This window comes from Calliopsis andreniformis, chromosome 5 (genome assembly GCF_051401765.1).
Source record: "Calliopsis andreniformis isolate RMS-2024a chromosome 5, iyCalAndr_principal, whole genome shotgun sequence".
NCBI lineage: Eukaryota > Metazoa > Arthropoda > Insecta > Hymenoptera > Andrenidae > Calliopsis > Calliopsis andreniformis.
In genome coordinates, this window is record NC_135066.1 from 9,554,247 (window position 1) to 9,578,471 (window position 24,225).

General features: G+C 38.4%; 1 protein-coding gene and 1 long non-coding RNA gene across 3 annotated transcripts; one reads left to right on the plus strand and one right to left on the minus strand.

Annotated features, from left to right (window-relative positions):
- The first annotated feature begins 651 nt into the window (after positions 1-651).
- LOC143178990 (segmentation protein paired) lies at positions 652-20,153 on the plus strand. The gene is made up of 6 exons (XM_076377943.1): positions 652-712; positions 9,235-9,373; positions 9,627-9,920; positions 14,670-14,671; positions 18,907-19,320; positions 19,576-20,153. Exons 1-6 carry the CDS (start codon positions 652-654, stop codon positions 20,151-20,153), a joined length of 1,488 nt encoding a protein of 495 aa, XP_076234058.1.
- A 2,825-nt stretch (positions 20,154-22,978) lies between these two features.
- LOC143179290 (uncharacterized) lies at positions 22,979-24,209 on the minus strand. Of its 2 annotated transcripts, none has more exons than XR_013001944.1 (2): positions 23,645-24,209; positions 22,979-23,257 (listed from the first exon to the last, which is right to left on the minus strand). It is a non-coding gene; the product is annotated as an uncharacterized LOC143179290 (long non-coding RNA). The 2 variants fall into 2 exon arrangements; XR_013001945.1 differs by having other exon boundaries at positions 23,630-24,209.
- Between the last annotated feature and the right edge of the window lie 16 nt (positions 24,210-24,225).

The window sequence follows — 24,225 nt, forward strand, 5'->3', positions numbered from 1 at the left end:
GCAGGCTTCCACTCATGCGCGGCTGGGCGTGACTGCAGGGGCGCGACAAGGGGAGCCTTTCGGGCCATGGATTGGTCGGTTAGGTCGAGGGAACAGGTACGAAAGCTGCCCGACCACGTTGTCTTCGCTACCTAACCGAGAGCAGCTTGGCCTAACATCGGTACCAGCTTCCCCACCAGCGTTGCCTCTCGTCGAGCACGCGATGGGAGTGGCCAAGCGTTAGTTACCCCGGTGGCGAATGGTCGAAGAGGCTAGTCAGGATCAGGAAGCCGATCTGTCGAGGTCCAGCTCAGTCGTCGGAGGACTTTACGGTTACCAGGACACAGGTGTCTAGCCAACGAGACAGAGGCTTCGAGCAAGGCTGGACCACGAGCAGAGACTGATCCTAGAGAAAGTGGCTGATCCTGGACCAAGTGGGAGCAACCTCCTCGGGGATTCGTAGTGACAGTTGACTCGCGTGCTCTCAGCAGATTTGTGGGATTTACCCTGCGCGTGTTTCTCTCGTTCGGTTTCGAGCCAAGGACCCTGTTTCGAGTAGTGCCTCGTGGGCTGGTGATGCACGTTCGGTGAAGTCATTTGAAAGGGAGGAACAGTGCTGTGACAGCTTTTGTGGCGTTTTGTGAGCGGACTGGCTGGCGCGGACGCGCTGAGATGACGGTGACCACTAATTTTTCGATGATGCGACCCTGCTTCACTGGATACCCATTCCAAGGTAAGAGCACATTACAAGTTCGTGAATTTTAGAGTATGCTGATGTGTTTTCATGAGGAGGGACCTGGGTTTGTTGCTGCGTTGGGATGTAAATCTCGATTCTTATCACGCTAATATAAGTCACTCAAGATCCAGGTACGGGTTTTCAAGAATTCGAATTTAAAACTTTAAACAAGTACGTAAGAAGTCTTTGAACATTTATGAAGTAGATTTAAATATTTGAAAATTCAGAATATTGGGAATTTGAGGATTTGGAAATTTTAGAACTTGAATTCGATCGTGTTAAGGATATAGTATTGAAGTCCTTGAGTGATTTCATCTTAGTATGTTAAGAGTTGATTCTGTGCAGTTTAATTAGTCAATCTAATAAAAAGTCAGAAAAAGTTCTGCGATACTTATAGAAACCTTTACTACAATTAGTACCTCACTAACAATAATCATTGTGTACCTAATAACAATAGAAATACAGTAGACTATGATTACAAATTTAAACCAGAATTTAATAATAACCTACTAGAAATAACAAACTTAGCTATCATTAATTAAGGTACTTCAAGTTTCAATCTAGTGTCACTCCGATTAATTAAAATTCAGCCATATTTGAAAAAGTAGTTTTCTCCAAGCAACTATAAGAGAACTAAGAAAGACAGGTTCAGTTAACCAAAAATGAAGGTTTTAAAAATGTGAAATAATTTAATATGTTAATAATTATAAATAAACAATTAAATCTAAACTCACTCAAAGATGGTGAAGAAGTTTCAGAACCTCTACAAATAATCTATTCGAAGAGGACAGTTTTTCCGATTTCTTAAAAACTGTGGAAGCTTTAAAAAATTGCAGGGCAGAATTGTGTTAGTATTGTGCAATATTCCGTCGAAAACGGTTCAGAGGATTTCGATTTTACAACTGCCCCGGTGGCAGGGAAATCTTCCAGATTTTGACCGACAGGATATCCTGTGAGATTTTAAACGAAGCGTGATATATAACCTTACCTGAGCCGAGAAGACCGGAACATTACCATTAATGACCGTCATAAATAATGAAATACATTTTTCGGGGCTTCTGCCGTCGCTTTGAAATAGTCGACAATTCTTGTACTCGTTGCCTTTCGACTTCTCCCGCCTCGGTTCGCTCTCTTACCTTTTTTTACATTCGCCAAAAAATTGTGTGGCTCTTCCCTGCAATATTCTTGCATTTAACTCTTGACTAGTAGTAGAGGAAATTGTTAGAATCTTCAGTTAACTACACCTTTCATTACAAAGACTATTTAAGTGTTAGTTAATAATTCACTTAAAATAAATTGCACAATTAGTGTTCTCTCGCTATAACTTTATGATTCAGTTCACTTCTTTTCTTTTTGGAATTATCTGAAGCAGAGTTCGGTTCTGCTACACACTATAGACTCGTCATGAATCTCCACCTGTGAATTTAGATATAGGAAATGAATTTTATATTTCTTTTACTTTACATAGTAGAATACTTGAATACAGTACCTATTCTGTCGATGAAAATTCTTCAGGTATACCATCATCATTCTAAGAACTATCTACCCTATACTTAATCGTGTTTTCCATATTTACAATATACTCATCTGTGCATGCATTGATCTCAGTAATTCATCTCTATTTACTCTGCAAGCTCACTCGTAAACTGACTGATTTCAAGTCGCCCATAAAAAATTAATACTGCACTTAATCTCAGTTTCAATTCCAGCCAATGGTTCCTTCTTTAATAGAGAGGTCCTTGAATTTTCGTATTACACATTTTGTATGAATTTTATGCGTTTCTATGCTCAAGAGTAGATGCAAGTCAAAAGCAACTATTAGCAAATGAAGCGGCTGGAGAATCGTTTAAAATTCCTTGATGGATTTTTTCTTCCCAGCCGACCGACGAGAAATCGAAAATGGACCATGTAATTGCTAAACTTGTTCTGCATTGTTGGCATCCGTAGCCGGAAAATTTTCATCGCCGAGAACTTCATGAGCGGCTCTCCTGTCCCGAGACTGGACTTCCTGACGATCCTCGTTTATTGCCTCGTAAATTTCACTGTTCCTTCGTGCTGTCGACTTTTCGACATCTCCGCCTAATGGGGAAGATGAATCTCGAGGGTAGATTAAAGGAACCGTTAAAAATCATTTAAGAGAATTAATTTTGAGATCGATTGAAACTAGATTTCAAACGGAGCACCCTAAAACGAGTTAACCCAAGATACAAAATTAGTAAACAATTCAATTATTAAGCTCGTAGAACTGTGATAGGCACACAATCCTCCTCCGACGAAAGTCGAAGTTATTTTAAATTCTAAGAAATGAAAAAATCGTTAAGCTGTAACAAGATCCTAGGAAACTCCAACAATGACATCTGCTTCAATATAACAATTTTATAACTAGGAATTCATTAAGCGAGTACCTAAGTGAAGTCGTAAAGTATTCAACATATTAACTGAATGGTCTGTAAAACGAAGGTAAATACCTACAGCCATGTGGTAAGATGCAAACGAGTGGCTCACCTTTGAATTTTGCAATTCCGCTCGTTGTTTACATCCCGTCATGGATCATCATTTGTCACTGTCCAACATTAAGCACCTGTGCGCGCGAGAATTTAATTGCACCATACAATTAGTCGGTTTCTACGACTTGTATGCAAAATGGAATCATTTAACGCCCGCGGTACGCCTATAATTAAATATTCTTGAAAGATTAATAATGTTGGCGCGTTTTCGCGATTACGCGCGACGAAACGCCTCTCGCATCGACGGTTAATTATTTCAGGGAACGTTGAAACGACGCGGACGCGTGAGAAGCGGGGGCAGAAAGATTGATTTCGCGGGTGGTTGCTTCCTTTGTTGTACATTAATTGCAATGATGCACGCGTTAGAGCTTTTACGTTTCGATCATTCCTCGCAGATGTAACGGCTGCATGGTTCGCCATAATTTAGCTCTAATAAAAATTCAAATTTCTGCGGAGACTCGGTTGGGATAATTGAAGGAGAGAAATGATCAAAGAAGCTCTGTAATTTATTATAGCAAGCTGTTAAGAAACTAGAACAGAGATTACGGAACTCTGAAATTTGCATAGGATTGAGAAACAGGAAAGTTAAAATCATTTTCTCAAAAATAAATTTATAAATGTCTACATAGATTAAATTAATTACAATGTTTATCGTGCTAATTCTCTAGATTTTTGTGTATCTGTGAAAAATTAGGTAAAATCCGCGGTCTCAGGTATTCTGCGATTGTGAATTAATTTTTTTTAGGAACGACGCATTTTTTAAGTTCCTAGCCAGTGGATTGTTAGATACACTATCGTGCATGAGTATTTCGCGCAGTCTTCCTTTCATTGTATAAAATATCTTCGAAAACACCTGCAATTATTTAAATACGTGACTTATATCATTCTTCCTTATAGCCATAGATCTCAGTAAAACAATTTTAGTGACCTTTCTCGAAATAGACAATAATTAAGTTACTTAACAAGTCCACACAAATCCCAATCTCGTCCTTCCTCATCAAACCACTATAAACAACAGAAGAAACACCAAAAACAGAGTGGAATAAACAAAAAGGTCTTATCCTCATTAAAATAATTTCACAATTCGTGTAAAGTTCGCAAGAAACGGCCAGACTTCCAGTTACCAAATCTCGTCGTGTTCAATTTCCCGCGCTAAAGCGTCCCGATCACCGTACGCCAATGGAAATCGGGTCACGGATGCCTAATCGCGAAACTCGCGACGCGGATAAGCCTGAGCCAATTAGCGAAACAATTAGCAATATCTGCAGTTTTTTCTCCCTTTCCCTCGGCCAAGTCGACGGGAGTTCGTAGAAAAAGCGTCACCTGCGTTATTCCGCTCCGTTGTTCGTTTTTCGGCCGTCGGGCGCATAAGTTCGGTTACGCAACCGACCACACGAAATCCGCGCAATCGTGGAATCAGCGTTTCCCTTTTTTCCGCTCCCCCTCGCCCGCCTTTTTTTTTTCTCTCTCCTCCCTGTTCGTTACGTGAACGCGAAGGCGTCGATTCGTCGATTCGTCGACACCTTCAGCCCCCTTCCCTGCCACGCGCGCCAAGGTGACACGATCTCGCGGATCCACGAGATCCCAGCGTGGGAATCGATCCTTGGATCGACGCTGAACCGCCGACGTTGGATGGTTTCGCGAGTTTTCCGCTTGGAAGGATAATAAACCCGCCCTGCCCCGAAAAAGTCGCGAATTTCTAACGCGAGCGGTGGAAAAAATCGAAAGCGAAGAAAATCGAGGTGTTCCTCGCCAACGACTGCGTCCACCTACCCCCTCTTTTCTCGCTGCTTATTTTTTCCTTTCGTTTGATCGATCTTCTCGATTTTGATGAAGGCCGAAGGACTCCACGTGGGTTTCTAGAAATCACGGTTCTCGAGGATTTCGTTCGGGGGGCGAGCTTGTGAAATTTTAGTTGCGAAAGTTTCTTGAAGTCTCTGGGTGAAAATAGAGAACGATGAGTGCTGAGTGTACACCCTTAGATTACACTTCCGTTTCGAGATGTGAATTATCAAGACGAAGTCGATGTAGAAGGAGATTCTGTGGAGAATAAACTTTTAATGTAGGTACTCTAATTGTATATACACGGAAAAAGAACAGACTCTTGCTTTATAGGATCTGTTATGGATTCATGTAAAATTAATAAATGTAGCTTGACTATAGTAATAGCAGCTTTGTTAAATCTGCAAAATCGATTTTTACTGATTCTATTAAACACAGGCTTGCTAGAGTACTTTTATTCGTTATGTTCCTAACTTTTTAAGTAGTATTAATATCTACATGTATTATATAACCAAGTTCTATCATCTCCATAGTATAAACATGCATATATTTCCTACATAAATATAAATTAAGCTAAAATATCTATATTATCATTGCTCGTAACTGTATACACACGGGAAAGTAAATCAAGCCTGCATCAATAACACAATAACACAAACGAATACTACTCACCCGATAGGTAAACCAAAAACACACGTATTTTAAAAGTGCTGCAATTTCTATAAGCACCACTGTACATTTCTTTGATTCTCATAAAGAATTCAGCTCTAGATCGCGTGGACTTGCACACATGAGCACTGGAGTTGTCGAAGGACTTCCAACGAACAGTTTCTTTCCTCAACAGCAACTAAGTCTCTCTTTTTATGAAACTTTTCGAGCTGCTTTCGAGCAAATGGTTCTACCTTGCTCCCAGGACCTTGAAACTTCATTTTCCGTTCTGCATTCCGCTATAAAATAAAATTCACGCCCCGCAAAAAGCGCTCGATGAAAAATCGCACCGCCAACGCGACGAAAAAATATAATTGCTTCTGGAAGACAGATCGACCGTGCGAATATTTTTTTTTTTCACCCACGCCTTCCTACCGATGTGGCGCATAATTACGAAACGAGCGGATCGTACACAGGTGTGCTGTATCCCGTAGTATCGAGATAATGATAATAGTCCGTGATCCTTTTTTTGTCGTCTTTACTTTATGCACTGTCTCGCATCGACGGTCAGACGTTCGCGATCGATCGTCATTGGGAGGCTCCGTTTTTCCTCTCGTTACTATGTCGCAAAAATGACTCACGCCCGCATCGAAGACTTCTTGCACGATCGCGGATCGATACAGTCGCGATTCAGTTCTGAGACTCGCCATTTCCTCGGCTGCGGAGAAGAAAGATTCCGTTGCGTTCGGATTAATCAGTCATGTTTTTCGTCTCGATTCAACGCTCTTCAGGGAGAGGCGAAAAATCGTTCGATGCTCGAAAGTGGATCTAGATCCAACAATTACTGAAGCTTCGCTTCATGAGTGACCAGCGCTCAAAGTTCTCTGTTCATGTGTTGCGTTTTTCTATTGTTGATGATGGTTAGAGAGAAAAACAAGTAACTGTGCGGAGGAGAAAAGTGTGAAATTAAGTGATACAGTGTTGCTTCATAGGTTCATAACTCTTTGATATCGAACTTGTAGCATGGAATTGATGGCTAGCTCAGTTTTATTTTGTTGGAGATAGCATTCGAATTTTGAATAATTTTAAGATTTATTGATGTTATGAGAAGTTTGTAGTGAAGAAATATTATAGGTTGAAGTAACAAAAGTATATTTGGAAGATATAAAATCAGACACAATCTTAATCCATATTAAAGGAAAGAATGTACCTATGTTAAATCTAAGGGTTCTTAAAATGGCGTCAGCGGGAGGACAAAATCCTACTAACTTATGTATTATCTACTTTGAAGTAACAATCTATACGCATATTGAATCCATAACTTCATTTTTTTTTATTATTATCATAGTTACTGACGAGTTTGTTCACAGAGAAGTATTGAATGTACATATTCAAATTTTAAGCACGCTTCATTTTTTCTAATAAATTTCTAGAAGACAGACAAGACTGAAACGCAAGAGCTAAATCTGAGAAAAATAAAAGAACAAAGCACACTATAGTAATTTTGACAAATAACTTAATGATCTGAATATACATGCATAAATAAATCCACGAATCATTGCGTATTGCTTATTACACATCGTATGACTTGGCATCGCGCAGTCTCTGCTCGTTAAAGTCTCGTGACTCGTTACCAAAAATAAGCTTATACAGCGTACCGTATCTACAACATCTTTTTGAAGCCGCTCAATGTATTCATAGCTTCTATTTATTAAAAATGAAACGAACAATGAGAACAAATATAACAGTAGTTTTAAGAAATTGTAAAAGTTCAAGAGTTAATAACAAACAAGAATTATATTTATAAGATTCGATAACATATAAACACAGAACTCTATGTTAAAATTTGCCTATTATAATCATCTGTATTGAATAAAAGCCTGCTTACAAACATAACATACCTAATGCTAATATAATCTACAAATACATACTTAATAGTACGTATTAGGTAATACCTAGTCACATTAGGTTAACTTATGTGTAAAAAAAAACCATCAATGATCTTGGAAACTCTAAGCAAAAAATGAACTTAAAAAGGTTATAGTTTACAACGTATTGGTCTCTTGGTATCATTGAAATTGCATATATGAAATACTTGCTATTCTCTTTACAATAGGAACAGATATTTAGATGGATCATCCTGTATAAATTCGATCTGATCTTCCACCTTTATTAACTTACATCGATTACCTTCTAATCAATTAGAACGTAAGTTCAGGATATTACTGCATCTTAAAATCGGCTGCAAAAGAAGAGTTCTCAGCAACCGATCACGAATCCCCGAGTTATTATATCGCGGCATCGATTGAAAAAGACGGAAAAGGCATTGCAAAGCAAATAGTTCCTTCCGATCGCAATCGCGCAACGCAGATTGCAGTTAGCCAGGCAAATTATACGCTATCAGTGGTGCGCGTCGTAAACCCTCAGATTCATTGGTCTTATCGTTATTTATGGTACTGTGAGCCAGCCAATAACTCTTTCCTTCTCGGCCGCCTCTCTTTCTTCCTCCTTTCCCCTTTCGTCCTGTCTCCCCTCGACGCGCAGGAAACACGTCGAGGTGAAGGTGGAACGATAAATCCAGGTTTCGCTTTATTCTCCGTCGGACTAACTGTTCTCTCGACTGATTCGCGTCCGCGCGCGCACTGAAACAAAAGGATCCGCGATTCTGCAATCGGCCTTCGATCGGGAGGTCCCCCGTCTGCTCGAGAAAGGAACACAGCCAATCTCTCTCCGTGGTAATGAAGAAAGGGGGCCGAACAGGAAGAAGAATTTTTAAGCTGTTTTCAGCAGAGATATTTCAAGTTCGCGCAGTACACTTTCTGATAGTACAATTATCGAGGCAATCGGAATGACTGGTGTGAAACATTTTATTACGGCTGTTCGATTCTGTGATAATACGCTTTTCTATTTCGCGTGATCTTATTACAATCGTGATCTGAAGGGCTGAGTATAGATGCAGAGAAGAATAATTGTACTTTCTACGGTTATGGAGTAAGAGAAACTGAGAATTCTTTTGTTTGCATAATTATTCGAGATAGAGAATAGATATGTAACTGCGCTTTTATCTGCTGAGAAGGAAGAGCTGCGGGTTGAAGAGAATTATTTTTTCCAAGAATCGTAGGAACCCTATCAGTACGTAAACTGCGGATCTTTATGGGAGATTTATATATGGGAAAAAGTACAGAATCTATTGTATAATACGTAAAAATGTACAAAGTATCACAAGTTAAACGTGCTTTAAAATTATTTGAGAAAGTAAAACAAATTTTTAATTGGTTTCCATTTGTGTAATTGTGTTTATGAAAATTTGAATTTGCATAAATATCCATAGTCTATTTATCATAATCAGTGAATTCAAATGTATGCAGTTTTTTCAGGGATACCATGAATATACACTTGTTTCATTGTATAAGAAATTTTATACTCAATAAACGTGTATCCTAGAATGATTATCTATTCAAAATGAAGCATGATACTGATAGATGCTATATTGAGGAACATAAAATCCCTGGAAAAGCTAGAACAGATAAAGTCTTGTTATTAAGTGCAACTTGTGTTAACATAAAACGTCTTTTGTTGCAGATTTAGGATCGATACCAGGTCAGGGACGCGTCAATCAGCTCGGTGGTGTCTTCATAAATGGAAGACCACTACCGAATCACATCCGCCTAAAAATCGTTGAAATGGCTGCCGCTGGGGTCAGACCTTGCGTAATTTCAAGGTAAATGAGCATATTATCCAAATCTTTACAAATTCATCTAGTCTACAGATTAATTTAAAATAAAAAAAGGATAAATATTCTTCATAAAATCAAGCAAAGTATTGTAATCCAACATTTCCTATTCAATATGAAAACATAAAAAAAGAAACAATTCTAACAATCCCATTCTAAACAAACTCCATCCAGTGGTTCACATTTTCCAGGAATGGAAGTCGTCAAATCTCGATTTTAATATTCTTCTTCGCTTCAATAGGCAACTGAGGGTGTCCCACGGATGCGTATCGAAAATCCTGAACCGATACCAAGAAACCGGAAGCATCAGGCCAGGCGTGATCGGCGGAAGCAAGCCGAGAGTGGCCACGCCTGAAGTGGAGGCAAGAATTGAGGAGTACAAGCGCGACAATCCGGGAATTTTCTCCTGGGAGATCCGAGACAGATTGATCAAGGAGGGAATTTGTGACAGGACCAGTGCTCCAAGCGTTTCTGCCATTTCAAGGCTTCTCAGAGGGCGTGATCCCGAGGACGAAGCGAAGCTTGGCGATGGTGAGTTTCAAGTCGAGATTTCCCTTAATGTTATCCCTTGGGATCTGCCTGCCTTCAACTCTCGAATCTATACACACAGCTAATACACACAATAACTCTAGAACACCACTCGTGAAAAGGTTTACAAACTTGTTCGCGAGGGATTACTAAATTCACGTGTTCAAATTCTAAAGCTAGTTTATTTTTTTTTTGTATTATTTAGTATAGCAAGGTGGGATCACTGTTTCCTCAACAGGTCCCTAAGTTCTGAATTCTTTAAATTTCAAAAGGAATATATTAAATCTATAAATATTTAATTTCTCAGATTTTCAAAGCTTTTGTGAAACTAAAATTAAGAAAATTGGACGAAACACTTTTGACAAATTTTGTAATACGCGTATAAATGATTATTAAGAGATGACTTTTCAATACATAGTGCCCACTGATATTTTATTCAATTTCTAACTTCACCTGTAGCCTCGTATTTTAAGTTTTTCCTCTTGGATTACAAGTTCGACTCCGAGACAAAATTGTACATTAAAATTCCGCGATGCTTTCCATATGCTCTGGCAAAAACTTCGATCGAGATCACGCTGGACTCGTGTCTCTTTTCCCAGCTGCCCCGGCCAAGATTGATGATCTTGAATCAGTGAATCAGCCTCTCGCAAAATACGCGCCGTGGTAACAGCGCCACCGTACGAAATTAGATTATAACAACATCGCCTCGTAATTTGGTCCTCGGGGCTCTCGTTACGTGGGATCTCTTAAAATTGAATTGACCACCATTTTCGCACCACATAATTTTCAGCGAATAGCAGATTATTATTTGTGGCGATCGCATAGACACTTTGAACACCTTCAATTTTGAATTTTAAAATTACTTTATCTTCGACCTTGTTTGTGCAAGTTGATTATAGTTCTTTGAAGAGGTGCAAAAGCTAACAAAAAGGCTCTATAGAAGTTAACCCAGGTGTGCTTATTTAAATATAAATTAGTAGAATTGTCTTGAATTTACGAATCTGTTAGAGAACTTTTTATAATAATTATTCAATTTAATAGTATTCTATATTTAAAAATCCTCCACAGTTTTTATTGTAAAATCTTGTTAATTAATTCTACCGATTTATTTTTCCTCCTTTTTACAAGCATATGAAGTTTCGTATTTATCATCAAAATTTATTAGACAGTAAGTGCAAAAAATATCAGGTAATCTCTGCATTTTACTATTTCGTAAATCATTAACTTGCAACCTAAACTACTGTACAATTTCCGTACGTCTGAACAAGGGAGTATCATCCCCTAGAATCTAAAAAGGCTCTAGTTAACCCTGTGACACATTTTTCTGCCTCGAGTGCCGATTCAAGATCCGTGGTACAAATAACTTACGATTAGTCAAGAAACTGAGTGAAAATATCCATGTTCGTCCATGATTTGTCGCCAAAGTGGGACACGATATTAGCGTTGCAAACTCGCTAGTAATAGTCACGCGATTCTACATCGCGTATCGCTTTGGAGGATTTTCACGGTGGGTTTCGCGGTACGAGCGAAAAATTTAGCCAACGATCTTGAAAAAAAATGTGTCCGCGATAAAAGCGTCCATTAAGGCATAACAGCTTCCTGTGCAACGTAATGCCCTGTCCGAGGGAAAATTACAACGCCAGGAAATTACGAAGGCGATCAAAAGTGGAGCTTAGCAAGTAATTCGCAGTTAATTCGCGCTCGAAGCTGAAACTTACCTCTCAGAGTCTTTAATCAACGTGGAGGATTCGAGAAAAAGTTTCTTAGTTGCCGTGGAGAAGCATCGGTTTCCTTTCATTTTGCTTTTTCCTGCGCTTGCGTGCACCCTGCTGCAACTTTGTACAACAAAGTTCTCCTGTGGGTGCGTATACAACGTTTCAGGAACTTTCCACTCGAGCAGAACGAAAGCTCGATGAAACGCTGCGAGAACATTTATTAAATAGGTTGCAAAACGTAAAGCAGGATACTTGTGCCTTCCTCGTTACGTTGATATTGATGGAAATGTTGTTTATGATGTTGGTAAAAATTTGATATCTGGGAATCGTTTTTTTTTAGGCAAGTAGATTTTTGAGACAGCCTCAGTGCATTATTGAGCTTGTCTATTTTCATTGGATCAGTAAAAAGTTAAAAAACAGTTGTAGGATTTTAATACTTTGGTTGTGTGAAGGTTTCGTGACACTTTAATTGGTTAGTTCAGTTTTTCTATAAAAATGGCCTCCATAAATTAATAAGATGCAGAAATGACATTGAAGAAAATAGCAACTGCAATACTGAAACATGAAATAAATCAAAGACGAAATATTTTGTAGTAAAATTAATTTTAAACATGTTCAAAAATATCTATTTTACATAACAATTCAAACTCAAAACATATACCTGCCTATATTCATCATGTATGTATACTATAGAATATTAAATTCAACTTTCTATGTATACTTCTACATACATACAATTTTTACAGATGTATACTGAGTGTCAATGAACTGAAAACACAACCCGAGTGCGTGATTCTACATAAAAAGTCAGTATCACAAATATTCTAAAGTTACAAAAATTATACTCACCAATTTTAAAGAAAATTGCGTACACCAGTTTTTCATTTAAAATAGAAAATATTAACTTAATAATTGAACTATTTTAAGCTGAAAATAATTCCAAATATGTCAAAGCATTTGGTAGCTCTTATTGGAAAACCCTACTGATTAAAGTGAAACGATATTCAGAAATAATTACAATTACTTACTATACGTTATTGTTTTTCTTCCATAGCTTTAACTATAATGTTAAATTTTCCTAATGAATTAATTTCTCTCAGTAAATACAAGAACATTTACACTCATCTTCCTTAGTCAACAGGTTAATCTTGAGCAATTAATCTTCAAATCTCCTGCTTACATAATTGCGTCACCAACTCCAACTTCAGTTCCCCTTCTATGTGGCAACATATTCCTTCGCAATCGCGACACTAATTCATTCCCCTCTTCCGCATCCTTTGCAATCGAATCAAGATCCCACAGAAATTCTACTTGACATCTTCCACTGAATTTAGAACCACGTGCAAAAATCTTGCTTTCTTAATTACAACACTATGCCAGGAACATCAAATGTTCTCGATTAGCAAATAATTTAGCAGTTAATTTATTTTGATATCTGCACCTGAACCTACTGGTGATTGATTACTTCAAAGATAACTCTTGGATTTCAGTCGCTTTAATTCAGTTCATTAATTTCTAAGTAAATTAGACTATTACAAATAGGTAATACAGGGGGATGAAAGTAACTAAACCAAACCATTTACTTTAGTCCAAACAAAGAATTGTTTATAACGTTGAGGATATCAATGTTTACTTGAGCATTATTGGGCATTTTCTTAGTACCCTGTATAAAAGTCAAGTGAAATAATTTCTCTTCTTGATGGTATTTAGGTACTTCGTTAGCTGTGTGTATCCTAAAAAGACTTAATTAACAGAAACTAATCGAAACATCTCATAAAAAATGGCAACCCGTCCCAGCATCAAATCGAGACAAAACGAGCAACAAAACCTGCAATCCGAAATTCAGCTAAAACTGCTAATATTCCTGAAGCTGGTGTCACATGACGTACACAGTATTCAACAGTTCCAACAGTCTCAGCTAATATCAGGGCCCAGCCACAAATCACCAATGAAGGAGATGAATTCATTAAATTATACATTTTTAACAATCTTAGGATCGCTAAGAAGCGCAATATAAAAGAGGAATACAGTTACACTGTATCGTTCGTGGGCTGGTCGACACGGGGAAACTGTTAATCGTGGAGGATTCAGAGCTATTTAGCGTGGAATGATCGCCTGGGCACGCCCCATCAGCTGGCTAGACCACCAAGAATCCGAAAGCAGGATCTCGAAACGGTGAATGAATAAATTAAATGCTCCCGCATTGATCAGCCTGGCGTTTCTCGATCTTGGAAATTACCGGTTCGCCAGTGCGCCGCAGCGAGAGAACGCTCGGTAGCTAGCTATCTCGGCTCTGTAATTTTCTCGCCGCCCGGTACATGCCCACGTGCACGTCCGAATGTTCGATAGGTGGTATCGTTGAGAATCGACGGTACTGAACCATGTGCAACGGCGGCGAGATCGAGGGGATGCACGAAAGGATCGAACGGTTCCTGTTCTTTTCAGGGAAAGCTGAGGAAGAATGAGACTCCAGATTCAAATGGTCTCTGTGACAAATTGGAGACTGACTTCCTGGCTGGCGGGATTCGTCAAGCTACGGGGAAAGTGAGGTCGGATGCTGTGGTCGATCAGCTGGGAGATTTTTAGGTTCTGTGTCGAGAAGGGATCTGATTAGGGGAAAAAATGAGACACGTGGGAGAAGGTAGTTGAGAGATAGGAGTTTAGGGTTTAATGGAGGTCTCGAGGAAGTTCGAGTCCAGTTTGTTTTGACTGTGCTAAGTAAGAGGTATTTTGAGTTCATTTCTATGCAGGTTAATTTATATTAAATTATCCGTGGAGATGTAGGTGTAGGTACTATTATTTTTGGAATAGAGAATTGAGAATACATAATTTAAAATAGAGTGATATTAAATAGTAGAATGGGGTGATAAACAAACCCTGGAGTAAATAATTGAAACAAAAATATTAATAGAATAGACAAGTGTTACTATACTTGTTTTTTGTAAGTTTCTGGAGTCCTGCAGCCCTAAAGCCTTGAAGCTCTAAAGCACAAAAGTTCTGGAATTGCTAAGATCCCTTAATTTGAAGTTTTATCGTGCAAGTGGTTTGAGATATCTTCTTATCTTTCTAAAGAGCTGTCAGTAGTTGTTTCTGGTCCCAAAACATGTCAGGGCTACCGAAACATCTCGCCTCTAAAGTGGTGATCTAAAGAATACAAACATGGGACCCTTTCCTTCTACTACTCGCTAAAGACACAAATAAAACACCTAATCTATAAAATAAATTGGGGAAACCTCAATAAGGGAGGATTTGAATATACATAAACTTGAAACTATTGCTCAAAATTATAAACAACCTACATAAACTACACCTACATAAATTTATTTATTCTTCAGTATACCAGGTTATTCTACAAATTGTCACTGACAATTATTTTATTTCTATGAAAATTAATATTTATAGTGACACACAGATTATTACTTTCTACAACCATTTTCTATCTTCCAAATCATTTTTCAAACCCTTTTTTGAACACTTCACTGCTCGTTTCATATAAAATATAGAATAAGGAGTAACATTACTCATGCAATGACACGATGTAAGGTATTTATTAAGCAAACAATTGAAAAAATACGAAAAAGAGGAAACAGCAACAATCGAGTGGTTTCTCACGGTTCAGGGGGTTGTTTCCACCCCTGACCACAAGAATGGAGCGTATACCGATGGTGGTCCGTCGTCGGACCATTTGAAAATTCTTGTCGGCGAAGATGAAAGAGCAAAACGAGGAGAAACTGCTCGTAGATTTGTAAGTCGATCGGACCCGTCGGTGGCGGCCTTTCAAAACATAAAAAGGAGGGCAAAAACAACGTGTTACCACCAACGGGGGTGAGAAACCTAAAAGGGCGCCGACCACTGTGCGCCTCGTGCCTGTCAACCTACACCGAGGCACACAATGATCTCTTTTCTCCTCGATCTGCTGAAAAATATTACCTTGGAGACACATAAAATATGAAGGTGAAGCGGAGACACTGGAATTAGTTCTCATGAAAGATTAACAGGACATAAAATTCAATTATAAGTACCCATTTGCATTGAAATTCCTTGAATTTATCTACGTTAAATCTAGATTTCTCCAAATTTCTTTGAGTTCAATAATACATTATTATTCCCCTCGTATTTTGTTTGTATATTAAGTTAGTAATTATGAATTGTATAACATTTATTTCAATAATCTCCTTTTCTCTCAAGTAAACACATTGAAGTTTTCATTATTCTGAATCTAGAACTATTAACATTATTTAGAGGTTGTAGCATAGTGATTCACCTTCTTAATATCTCATATGGAATGTATCCACAGATGACTTGTAAAGAATTTTCTGTATAGCAGTCTTAATAAGTTTTCAGTACTTATTGAAATACAATTAGTAAGCCATGATGGTAAGCCATGTTATGTTAAACTATTGACACTAATAATTATTATGAACTAGTATGAATATAGTGGTATCTTTGCCCCTTACTTCTCAAGATTCATTTTCTCTCCTAAATTAGAAGCTCGATACTTGCCGTGTCTTCATCGATGTCTTCTGGTCCAAGGTACTGCCTTGCATCGACCAGCAACCCAGCAATCTCACAACCCTGGGGGTAATTTTGGGTTCGAAACTTTGGTAATTACTAAGCGGTAGCGGCCGCTTAGTCCCATGGAGATGCAATCTTTGTCATGATTTTGCAAATTTACTGCTTCTATCGCATACTTAAATGAGTAGGAACTCAACGAAATACTTGAAAATAACGTACAGAATGCAAAACCTAAGAAATATATCAACACAGAAAAGCTTATAATTTCAAACAAATTCTATTAAACAAACCTAAACTGAAACAGAAGAGAAGCATGAAATAATAAATAGAATTCTGATTAATCCCGAGTATTCGCTATTATTTCTTTAGTATCCTACTAATAAGAAAAACACAGATCCTTGATGAAGGGTCAACGAGCTATATCCACTCATTATAGGTAGTAAGAAATCCACAAGAAAACAAAACGTTAATCACGAAGACAATGCTATAGCTTCGATATCGATTTTACTGTATTCTCAGCAGCATTCCACCATTTTCTAAATCAGACAGAAGTTTCCAGCTTAAGAATTCCCGAGCCCCGCTATATTTACAGTAGGAAGCGATAAACTAGCAGGGTGGTAATATTTTATTGTTCAGTTTTTTCATATTCGTATTATGTACTATGCGATGGGAGAAAGGAAAAGGAAGAAGTGATTTCGTCCGGGAATAGAGCCCGTGTCGAATGGGCATGAACGCGGGGCGTCCCGGCGTCAGGCGTCGTCGGCCGATTAGTCGCGGCCTCCGCTGCAAAAGCTGCTCGACGATTTCTACAGACGCGAGTCCAGACAGCCAGAGGCCTTCGGAAGAAACTGGCACTCTCGTTTCTTTTTACGCCGCGTGTTGTCACCCGTCCCTGATGATGATGACTCCTCCGCGATAATCTAAAAATGCGCGAGCGGTCTACGAGCGTCGTTTTACCCTCTTTCGAATTCCTGGACGAGGAAACGTGTCACTGGAGGGTACGTGGATAGGGTAGAGAAAAACATGAGTGAATAGTGTCGGAATAAATTCCAGGAGCGTTCGATATCCAGTAATGAACACTTTGAGCAAAATCTAGGTAATTATATTCCTCGTTAAAAATTTGGAGCATAGTATAATAGTGATATAACCATTGTGGGTTTCTTTCAATTTCAGTTTAGTAGGTTTCTAAGAAAGCTTTAAATTTATGTTCAGTTTGTGGAGATCATGTGTGAATATTTAATATTATTTAATTTCGACTACTTGGTATTTTGCTGATTGTGAGTAAAATCAAAAGTTTAGTGTTTGTGGAACAGCCACGTGGTGATGGACTTATGAAATAAATAAGTTTCTTCGATTTTCGATCAAGTAGATACTAGAGGAAAGGAAAAATACCTTCAAAATACAGAAAGTGGAAGATTCCATGAAGTTATATGAAAGTAGTTACCATGAACGCAAGATTTCTTACATTCAATATTCTCGGAAAGAAACTCTAGACTTCCATTAATATAAAAGTCACTATAAATAAATGAATAAAGAAGGATCGAGAAATATCGGCGGAAAAGGAAGCGTGGAATAAAAAAATCGATTGGGATAGAATAGTACAAATGAAAGTAGACAGTCGATCCAAGTTAATTAAACTCCTTTTCTTGCAAAGTTAAAGGACGTGCAACATTCGTCGTAATTGTACCTACGATTGACAAAAACGCTACTTTCACGTTGACAAAATGCAACATAAGTTTAATCAAATGTTGCTGATCCGCACGAAAAGAATAGGCCCAACTCGCGTCTGTTCTTGGAAATCGTTATTTCACATCGCAGGACGATTTGAACCGATCTTAACACTCGTCGGAAACAGTAGAAGGCGAGTGAGTCACGGGAGGGGAAAAAGGAAAAGCAAAAGAACGTGGGTGGCGAACGAGTCGATCGCGAATCGAGTGTGAAATAACCAGCGGTTCCTTTTGAACTCTGGCTCGGCAAAACAAACCATAAACCAGGACGTGCGTTCACCTGGAAAGAGAGGGTTGGCCAGGTGACACGAGCACAGGGAATTAATAGCTATTAGCCACGACCCCATAATTCAGTCTACCTTATTCTCGTTCAGGCGCTCTGTTATTTTGTTGCGTTTCTTCCATGTTTTTTGCACGTTCTGCGGATCCAGTAACCAGTTGGTTATTAACGCAAAGCAGGCAGGAAATTCTACCTCGCAGGATATTCTTCCTTGGTCCATTGGAGCGTGGTAGATCCTTTGATCGTCCTAGGATCTGGCGGATAATGTTTGCAGAGCATTTTTGGCGAGCGTTGTTTTCAGAAGAAATTCAGAGGAAGATCATATTAGGTTTCTCTGTGAATAATTTCTTTCAGAATCGTAAGCATCCTCTGACTTTCGATGAAAATGAAATATGGAGCTCTGTGTGAAGTTTGAAGCACTGATTTATAGTGTTCAATATAACAAGGATATTTAATAAGTACTAAATATGTAAATCTAGGTTATAATTTAAACCATAGATCTCCACGTTTCAACTCGAACTATCGAACTTTCAGGTTCCCACATTTGAGTCGTTAAATGCCCTCGATTTATCTCAACTTAATTTTGTTCAACTCGATTTAATTAAGCCTTAAAGCAACTCTAAGTCTTTGAATTTAATTACAAATTCAAAAACTCTCATTTAGACTCGCTCAGCTATTAAATCAAAGTCCTTAGACATTATTTATTACTTATTACTCATCGCAATTCGCTAATCAACCGTTCATTTTCATTTCCAGGTAAAACTAGTTCCGGCTCCGACTGTGAGAGCGAACCAGGGATACCATTGAAGAGGAAGCAACGTAGAAGCAGAACAACCTTCACTGCCCATCAGCTAGATGAGTTGGAACGAGCGTTCGAGAGGACTCAGTATCCAGACATCTACACTAGAGAAGAACTGGCTCAGAGGACGAAACTGACTGAAGCTAGGATCCAAGTATGGTTCAGCAATAGGCGAGCCAGGCTCAGGAAGCAGTTGTCTTCGACCACTTCCGGCGGTTACGTCAGCTCAGTGGCCTACCCTACGGCTTCCTACGTTCTTCATCCACCGGCTGCACCTCATCCTCACGCCGCTGCCTCTGTTCCTCCGAGTCATCCGCATCCTCATCCCCATGGACAGACTTTGCCAGATTCCACGTTCTCATCCAGCCAAGGTGAGTGAAGTTACTAAATGTCTCAGAGTACAATGAACTCTATTGACGACTTTGGCATCTTCTTTAACGCTACAATTACCGAAATTAAAGTAGATTTATTTTTAAGAGCGTACCTACGTTTTTGAAAAAGTATAAAATTCACAGAAGTAATATTTATTCATATATTTTGTTTCATTGTACAATGTTTCCATTAAGATATCTCCAGAAACCCTATCAAATAAAGCATATTATTAATAATCACAAATTCTTCCACAGTTCCAGAGCTGTATTCGTCCCATCACGCCAGCATGTCTCACCAATTGACGCCAGATTCCACTCGACTACCATCCTCCGTCGGGTCCACGTCGAGCTACGGGTTACCAACCTCTGTGACGTACCCCAGCTCGCTGTTACCACCAACGTCATCCACCAGCAGCCACATGAGTCACCAAGTGTCCCCCGTGACGCCCGCGTCGTCATCGACGTACCAGCAACCAAGCAGCCATCAGCTGCCGCCTACCCCCAACTCGCTGGTGACCATGATGGGTCCGAATTCTGGCAGCTCGAACCCAGCATCCGATCAGTTAACCTCGTCGGATCTGCCCATCAGCTCAGTGTCCCCTGTACAACAGTCGCAGCAGCAACAGGCTAGCCAAGGGAACACCTCTCCCTCGTGGAACCTACCAATCTCCAGCGCTGGAAGGGTGGGCCTCCCCAGTCCTCCCTCCAGCTTACAGCAACCCCATGCACACGCCACTCACCCTCATCAGCCCTTCGCCAGTCACTACGGCGCTCAGGGCTTCCAGCAACCCCCGAGACCTGCTCCCCATCAGCCATTCTACAGCTGGTACTGAGAGGTGTGTCGCGGAGCTAGATCGAGGTCTATGATTGGGTGTTGCGGGGGGTCTGGGTTCAAGGTTCAGTGCTTGGAGTGATTTATTGGAACTGTTAACCGGTTTAGGCGGAACTGTCAACTGGTTTGGCGATGGGGCATTGGGAATGACTTCGTGGAAAGAATTGAGAGAGGTGTTTCATTTATCTTCTATTATCCCCGTTTGGGAATGGGGTTGTTTTAGTGTTGGGTTCCTGTAGATTAGAGTTAACACGTTCGCTGCTGAATATGTGGCATCGGGGCGCATTGTCAACGATAAACGTTCGATCAGGCAATATTCAAGAATAGTAATTTCGGGTTAATTGTTTGTAGCTGTTCCAACCGGTTCTTGAAACTGGCGTCGAAGAGTGAGCTTTTGGTGAAAGGTATCTGAAATACAGAAATGCATTCGAAACTCCTGTTAGATAATGCTAGTTCGAGTGCTACTGAGTTACGTATTGTATATGCACAATGCAGAACTGAAAAGAAGTCCATTGACACATGGGCGAATAAGAAGGTTATTTTGCTCTCTCTAACACTTTGCCCTATCTGTGTCGTTCTACTTATAAATTAGGTACCTACCTATAGATAAGTCCCCAATCTTATAAGTATACACACACATTCAGTTCTATTTTGATTCAAGAGAAGGTGGGACATAGAAAGACATTAAATATCAGTGCTGTCCAAGCTACAAGTCTGACTACGATTTCCAATTACGAACAGATAATCCGAAATTACTGTATATTTTTTCACACATAATAAATAAGTTGCTTCTTAGACTGACAGTGAACGTGTTAATGAAGTGATATCAGACATCAGACAGTAGAATTCTGTCGAATATGTTGAGGACGAGAAGGGTGTAGTATGTTTTCCTATTGAGAGAACAAGGTGAAAAATTATGAAAAGGAATACTATTATTTTTCAAAAAACTTTGTCATTACGACTCATGCTAGATTGCTAAAGATTCATAGAAAATGAATAATCAATCACCTCTTCTATCAATTTTATTGAAACCTAGAAGGAAGCAGTAACTGGAAGAATGGAATAAATGTAATTATTTTACAAAACTCGAGGGATATGCCAGTAAATAGTAATCATTTAAGTTTTAAGCGTTAGGTCCGTATTGTAAATTCGGGTAAAATAGAAATTAAGGCAAATCGAGCTTCCTTGGCTGCGGGACGGACGAATCCCAGTGATCGTGTATTAGATATACTTAGAGAAAGGAATGTAAATATTTAGGGGTACATTAGTGACCCATTTTGAAGCATTTCGAAGCAGTTTGCAGGCGACTGCGGAGGAACTAGGATCACGTGTCTTGTGTAATAACTGTAAATTCTCCTTCACTCTTGTAGCTTAAGTTTATATTTGTAAGTTAAGTAAACAATGTACATATTTGTTTCGTTTATCCTCGGTTTTCAGGTTGCTTCCTTCTTTCTAATGTTCCACCAGTTTGTGCTCTTGTGTGTACACACAGCGCGACCAAAAATCTTATTTAATGTGTAAATAGTAAGTAGATTTAGGTTTACGATTTTCGGTAGCAATATTACGTATTCTTGAATTTTTAATGAGAAATTTTGTTGTCGAGTGAATTATAGGATCGAATAATATTAACGATGACATTAAATTTTGCTAAATAATTCTTTATCATCTCCTTGGTAAAAGATTGACTATCAAATGTTAATCAATTGTCGGTTAGGAATATTTGCAATTCTCTCGACTGTAAAATTTGTTATGGAAGTTACTGTAAATTATTTTAGAAAATTAAGTTTAGGCATTAAATGTGTATAGTAGTTGTATTTTGCTCCGTATGATTACTAAATAAAGTCTTGAAAGTAAATCAATGCTAATTCAGATATTCAACTTTTGTAATAATTATTTCACCTTAACCGATGGCATTTTAATTAAGAAGAAAAAAGCTAATTTAAATATCCTGAAATAGGTATACTTTTCTTGTCTTTAGTATTTATTTTCCTTATCAAACATAAATTTGACAATATTCGTATTTCACTAGAATGTTTTCTTCAATTTACAATTATTGATCAAATGACAGTAATATACTATTATCATACTTTGTATTTGTTCCAGTGGCCTCTCAGAAATATTCAAAATTAAATTATATCAATTATTTACGAACATCATCAAAGTATCGAAATAAACTGAACAAGTAATGTTCATTTTTGTTCTACAGCTCCAGGGCTCCCAAAGACTCAAACCCTGTTACCATTTTCGTTTCACTCCCAACGTTAGCAGCTGTACATAAAAGTGCAGCAGTACGAGCAGTAAAAATTAAAATTAAAATACTAACACGAAATGTACCATCAGTCGGTACCAATAAGAAGTAGAATAGATCTATTATCTTATGAGCTTTTCTGTCACATGCTCTGCAATACCGACTTCACAAAACACCATTGGCTTTTTGCGCCCACTACGTTTAGAAACGGTGACTTTAGAAATCACATACGATCTTGACGCAGAAATACTGTCGCCATCTCACGGCTATACTTATGTACTAGTGATTGTGGGTGTTCGTTAAGTTTCCACCTACACATTTTATATAATCCCTATACCCATAGGCGTCGGCATTGAAAATTTATAAATACAAAGGCGTCACCTCATTCTAAATTTATAAAAGCCGTTTTTCTTGTAATATTTGTGCACTATTTCCACTCAAAATTGCTTTATAATGAATTATAGTATCTAATAAGTGATTTCAATACTTAGAACAAGGTTTATCGTTATTTACTAAATAAGTATAGGATAAGATAAAAGGTTTTTAGTAATAAATAAACATTTTTAACTTGATATTGTTGCATTATGAGTTGTAGAGTCTTTATAGTGATTTTACATTTCTTAAATTCTCAGTAGGTTTATAAATAGCTTTTCCAAGTTCCATTACCATGCATTTTAAATGAGAGTTAGTTCATTGATATCGCCACTAGATGGTTGTAGCAATTCAGTTTCCATATTTAAATCAAACATCTATTGGCGTGCTTGAAGCCTAAGACTTGTTTTGATAAAAACAAATAAAATTTCTGCTTCTGCCCTTTTTATTCTTCCGTACATTCGACATGTATGCAAATGTAGTACCTGTAAAAATAGAAAACAATTAGTAAAATTAATCATTTTATTATACATACACAATGTCTGAAATTCACAAGTATTTTCATAAACTAAAATATTAATCTAGCTACAAATTTTTGTATTCTAATATATATTATACATAAAGCAATTTCAATGTCCTGTCAGAAAATTTATAAGGGAAATGTACAAATGATAATAAGCTAAGGATTTTCATAAGTATTTGTTTAACTGAAAATAGTAATTTTGTCTTTCTTAATACATGCAAATCTCTCTGAAAGTTACTCAAAGCAAGTACCCTATCACTATTCCCGATAATTCTCCAAAAATTTGAATTATTTTTTCTAGATTTCAAGTTAGATTGTGTGACAACAAGCTCACCCTGTATTTACGTACCACAATTTCAGCTCGATTCCTCCCAAAAAGCCCTCGAATCGTTCGTCACGATCCCAGCCACGTCTTGTTAGAAATAAAACGCGCATGCCAAACAATTCCACTTGACAACCGCTGATCCACGAAACGTCAGCGCCCTATCACGGCTAACAGCCACCAAAAGAGGGTGGTAGCGGGTTATCGAACTCTCCACTTTCCTCTGTCTTTCCCCCTTTTTTCACCTTGCGATTCTGAACGTCACGGCGAGGCCACATATTGGACGGTGCAAAGGGAAAATCGAGCCTTTTGTTTCTACAAGTAAGTGATGCCCTTTTCTCTCCACGATTGTACACACGTGCCCTGAGGCATGGAAAACGTGAGCATAATTTCAGAGCCATCGACTTTCCATTGGACCACTTATAATAAAACATTTCTGTCAGCGTGAATTTCAAATCAGACGATGAATCGTTTGTACGACCTGAACACGCTGTGCGGGATATCGATATTTATATTTACAAATTATACTGTTGGATGCAACGAGGATTACTGGGACACGGAGCCAAAATTGAATTTCATGAAAAATGTCCCTGAACGTTATGAAGTTA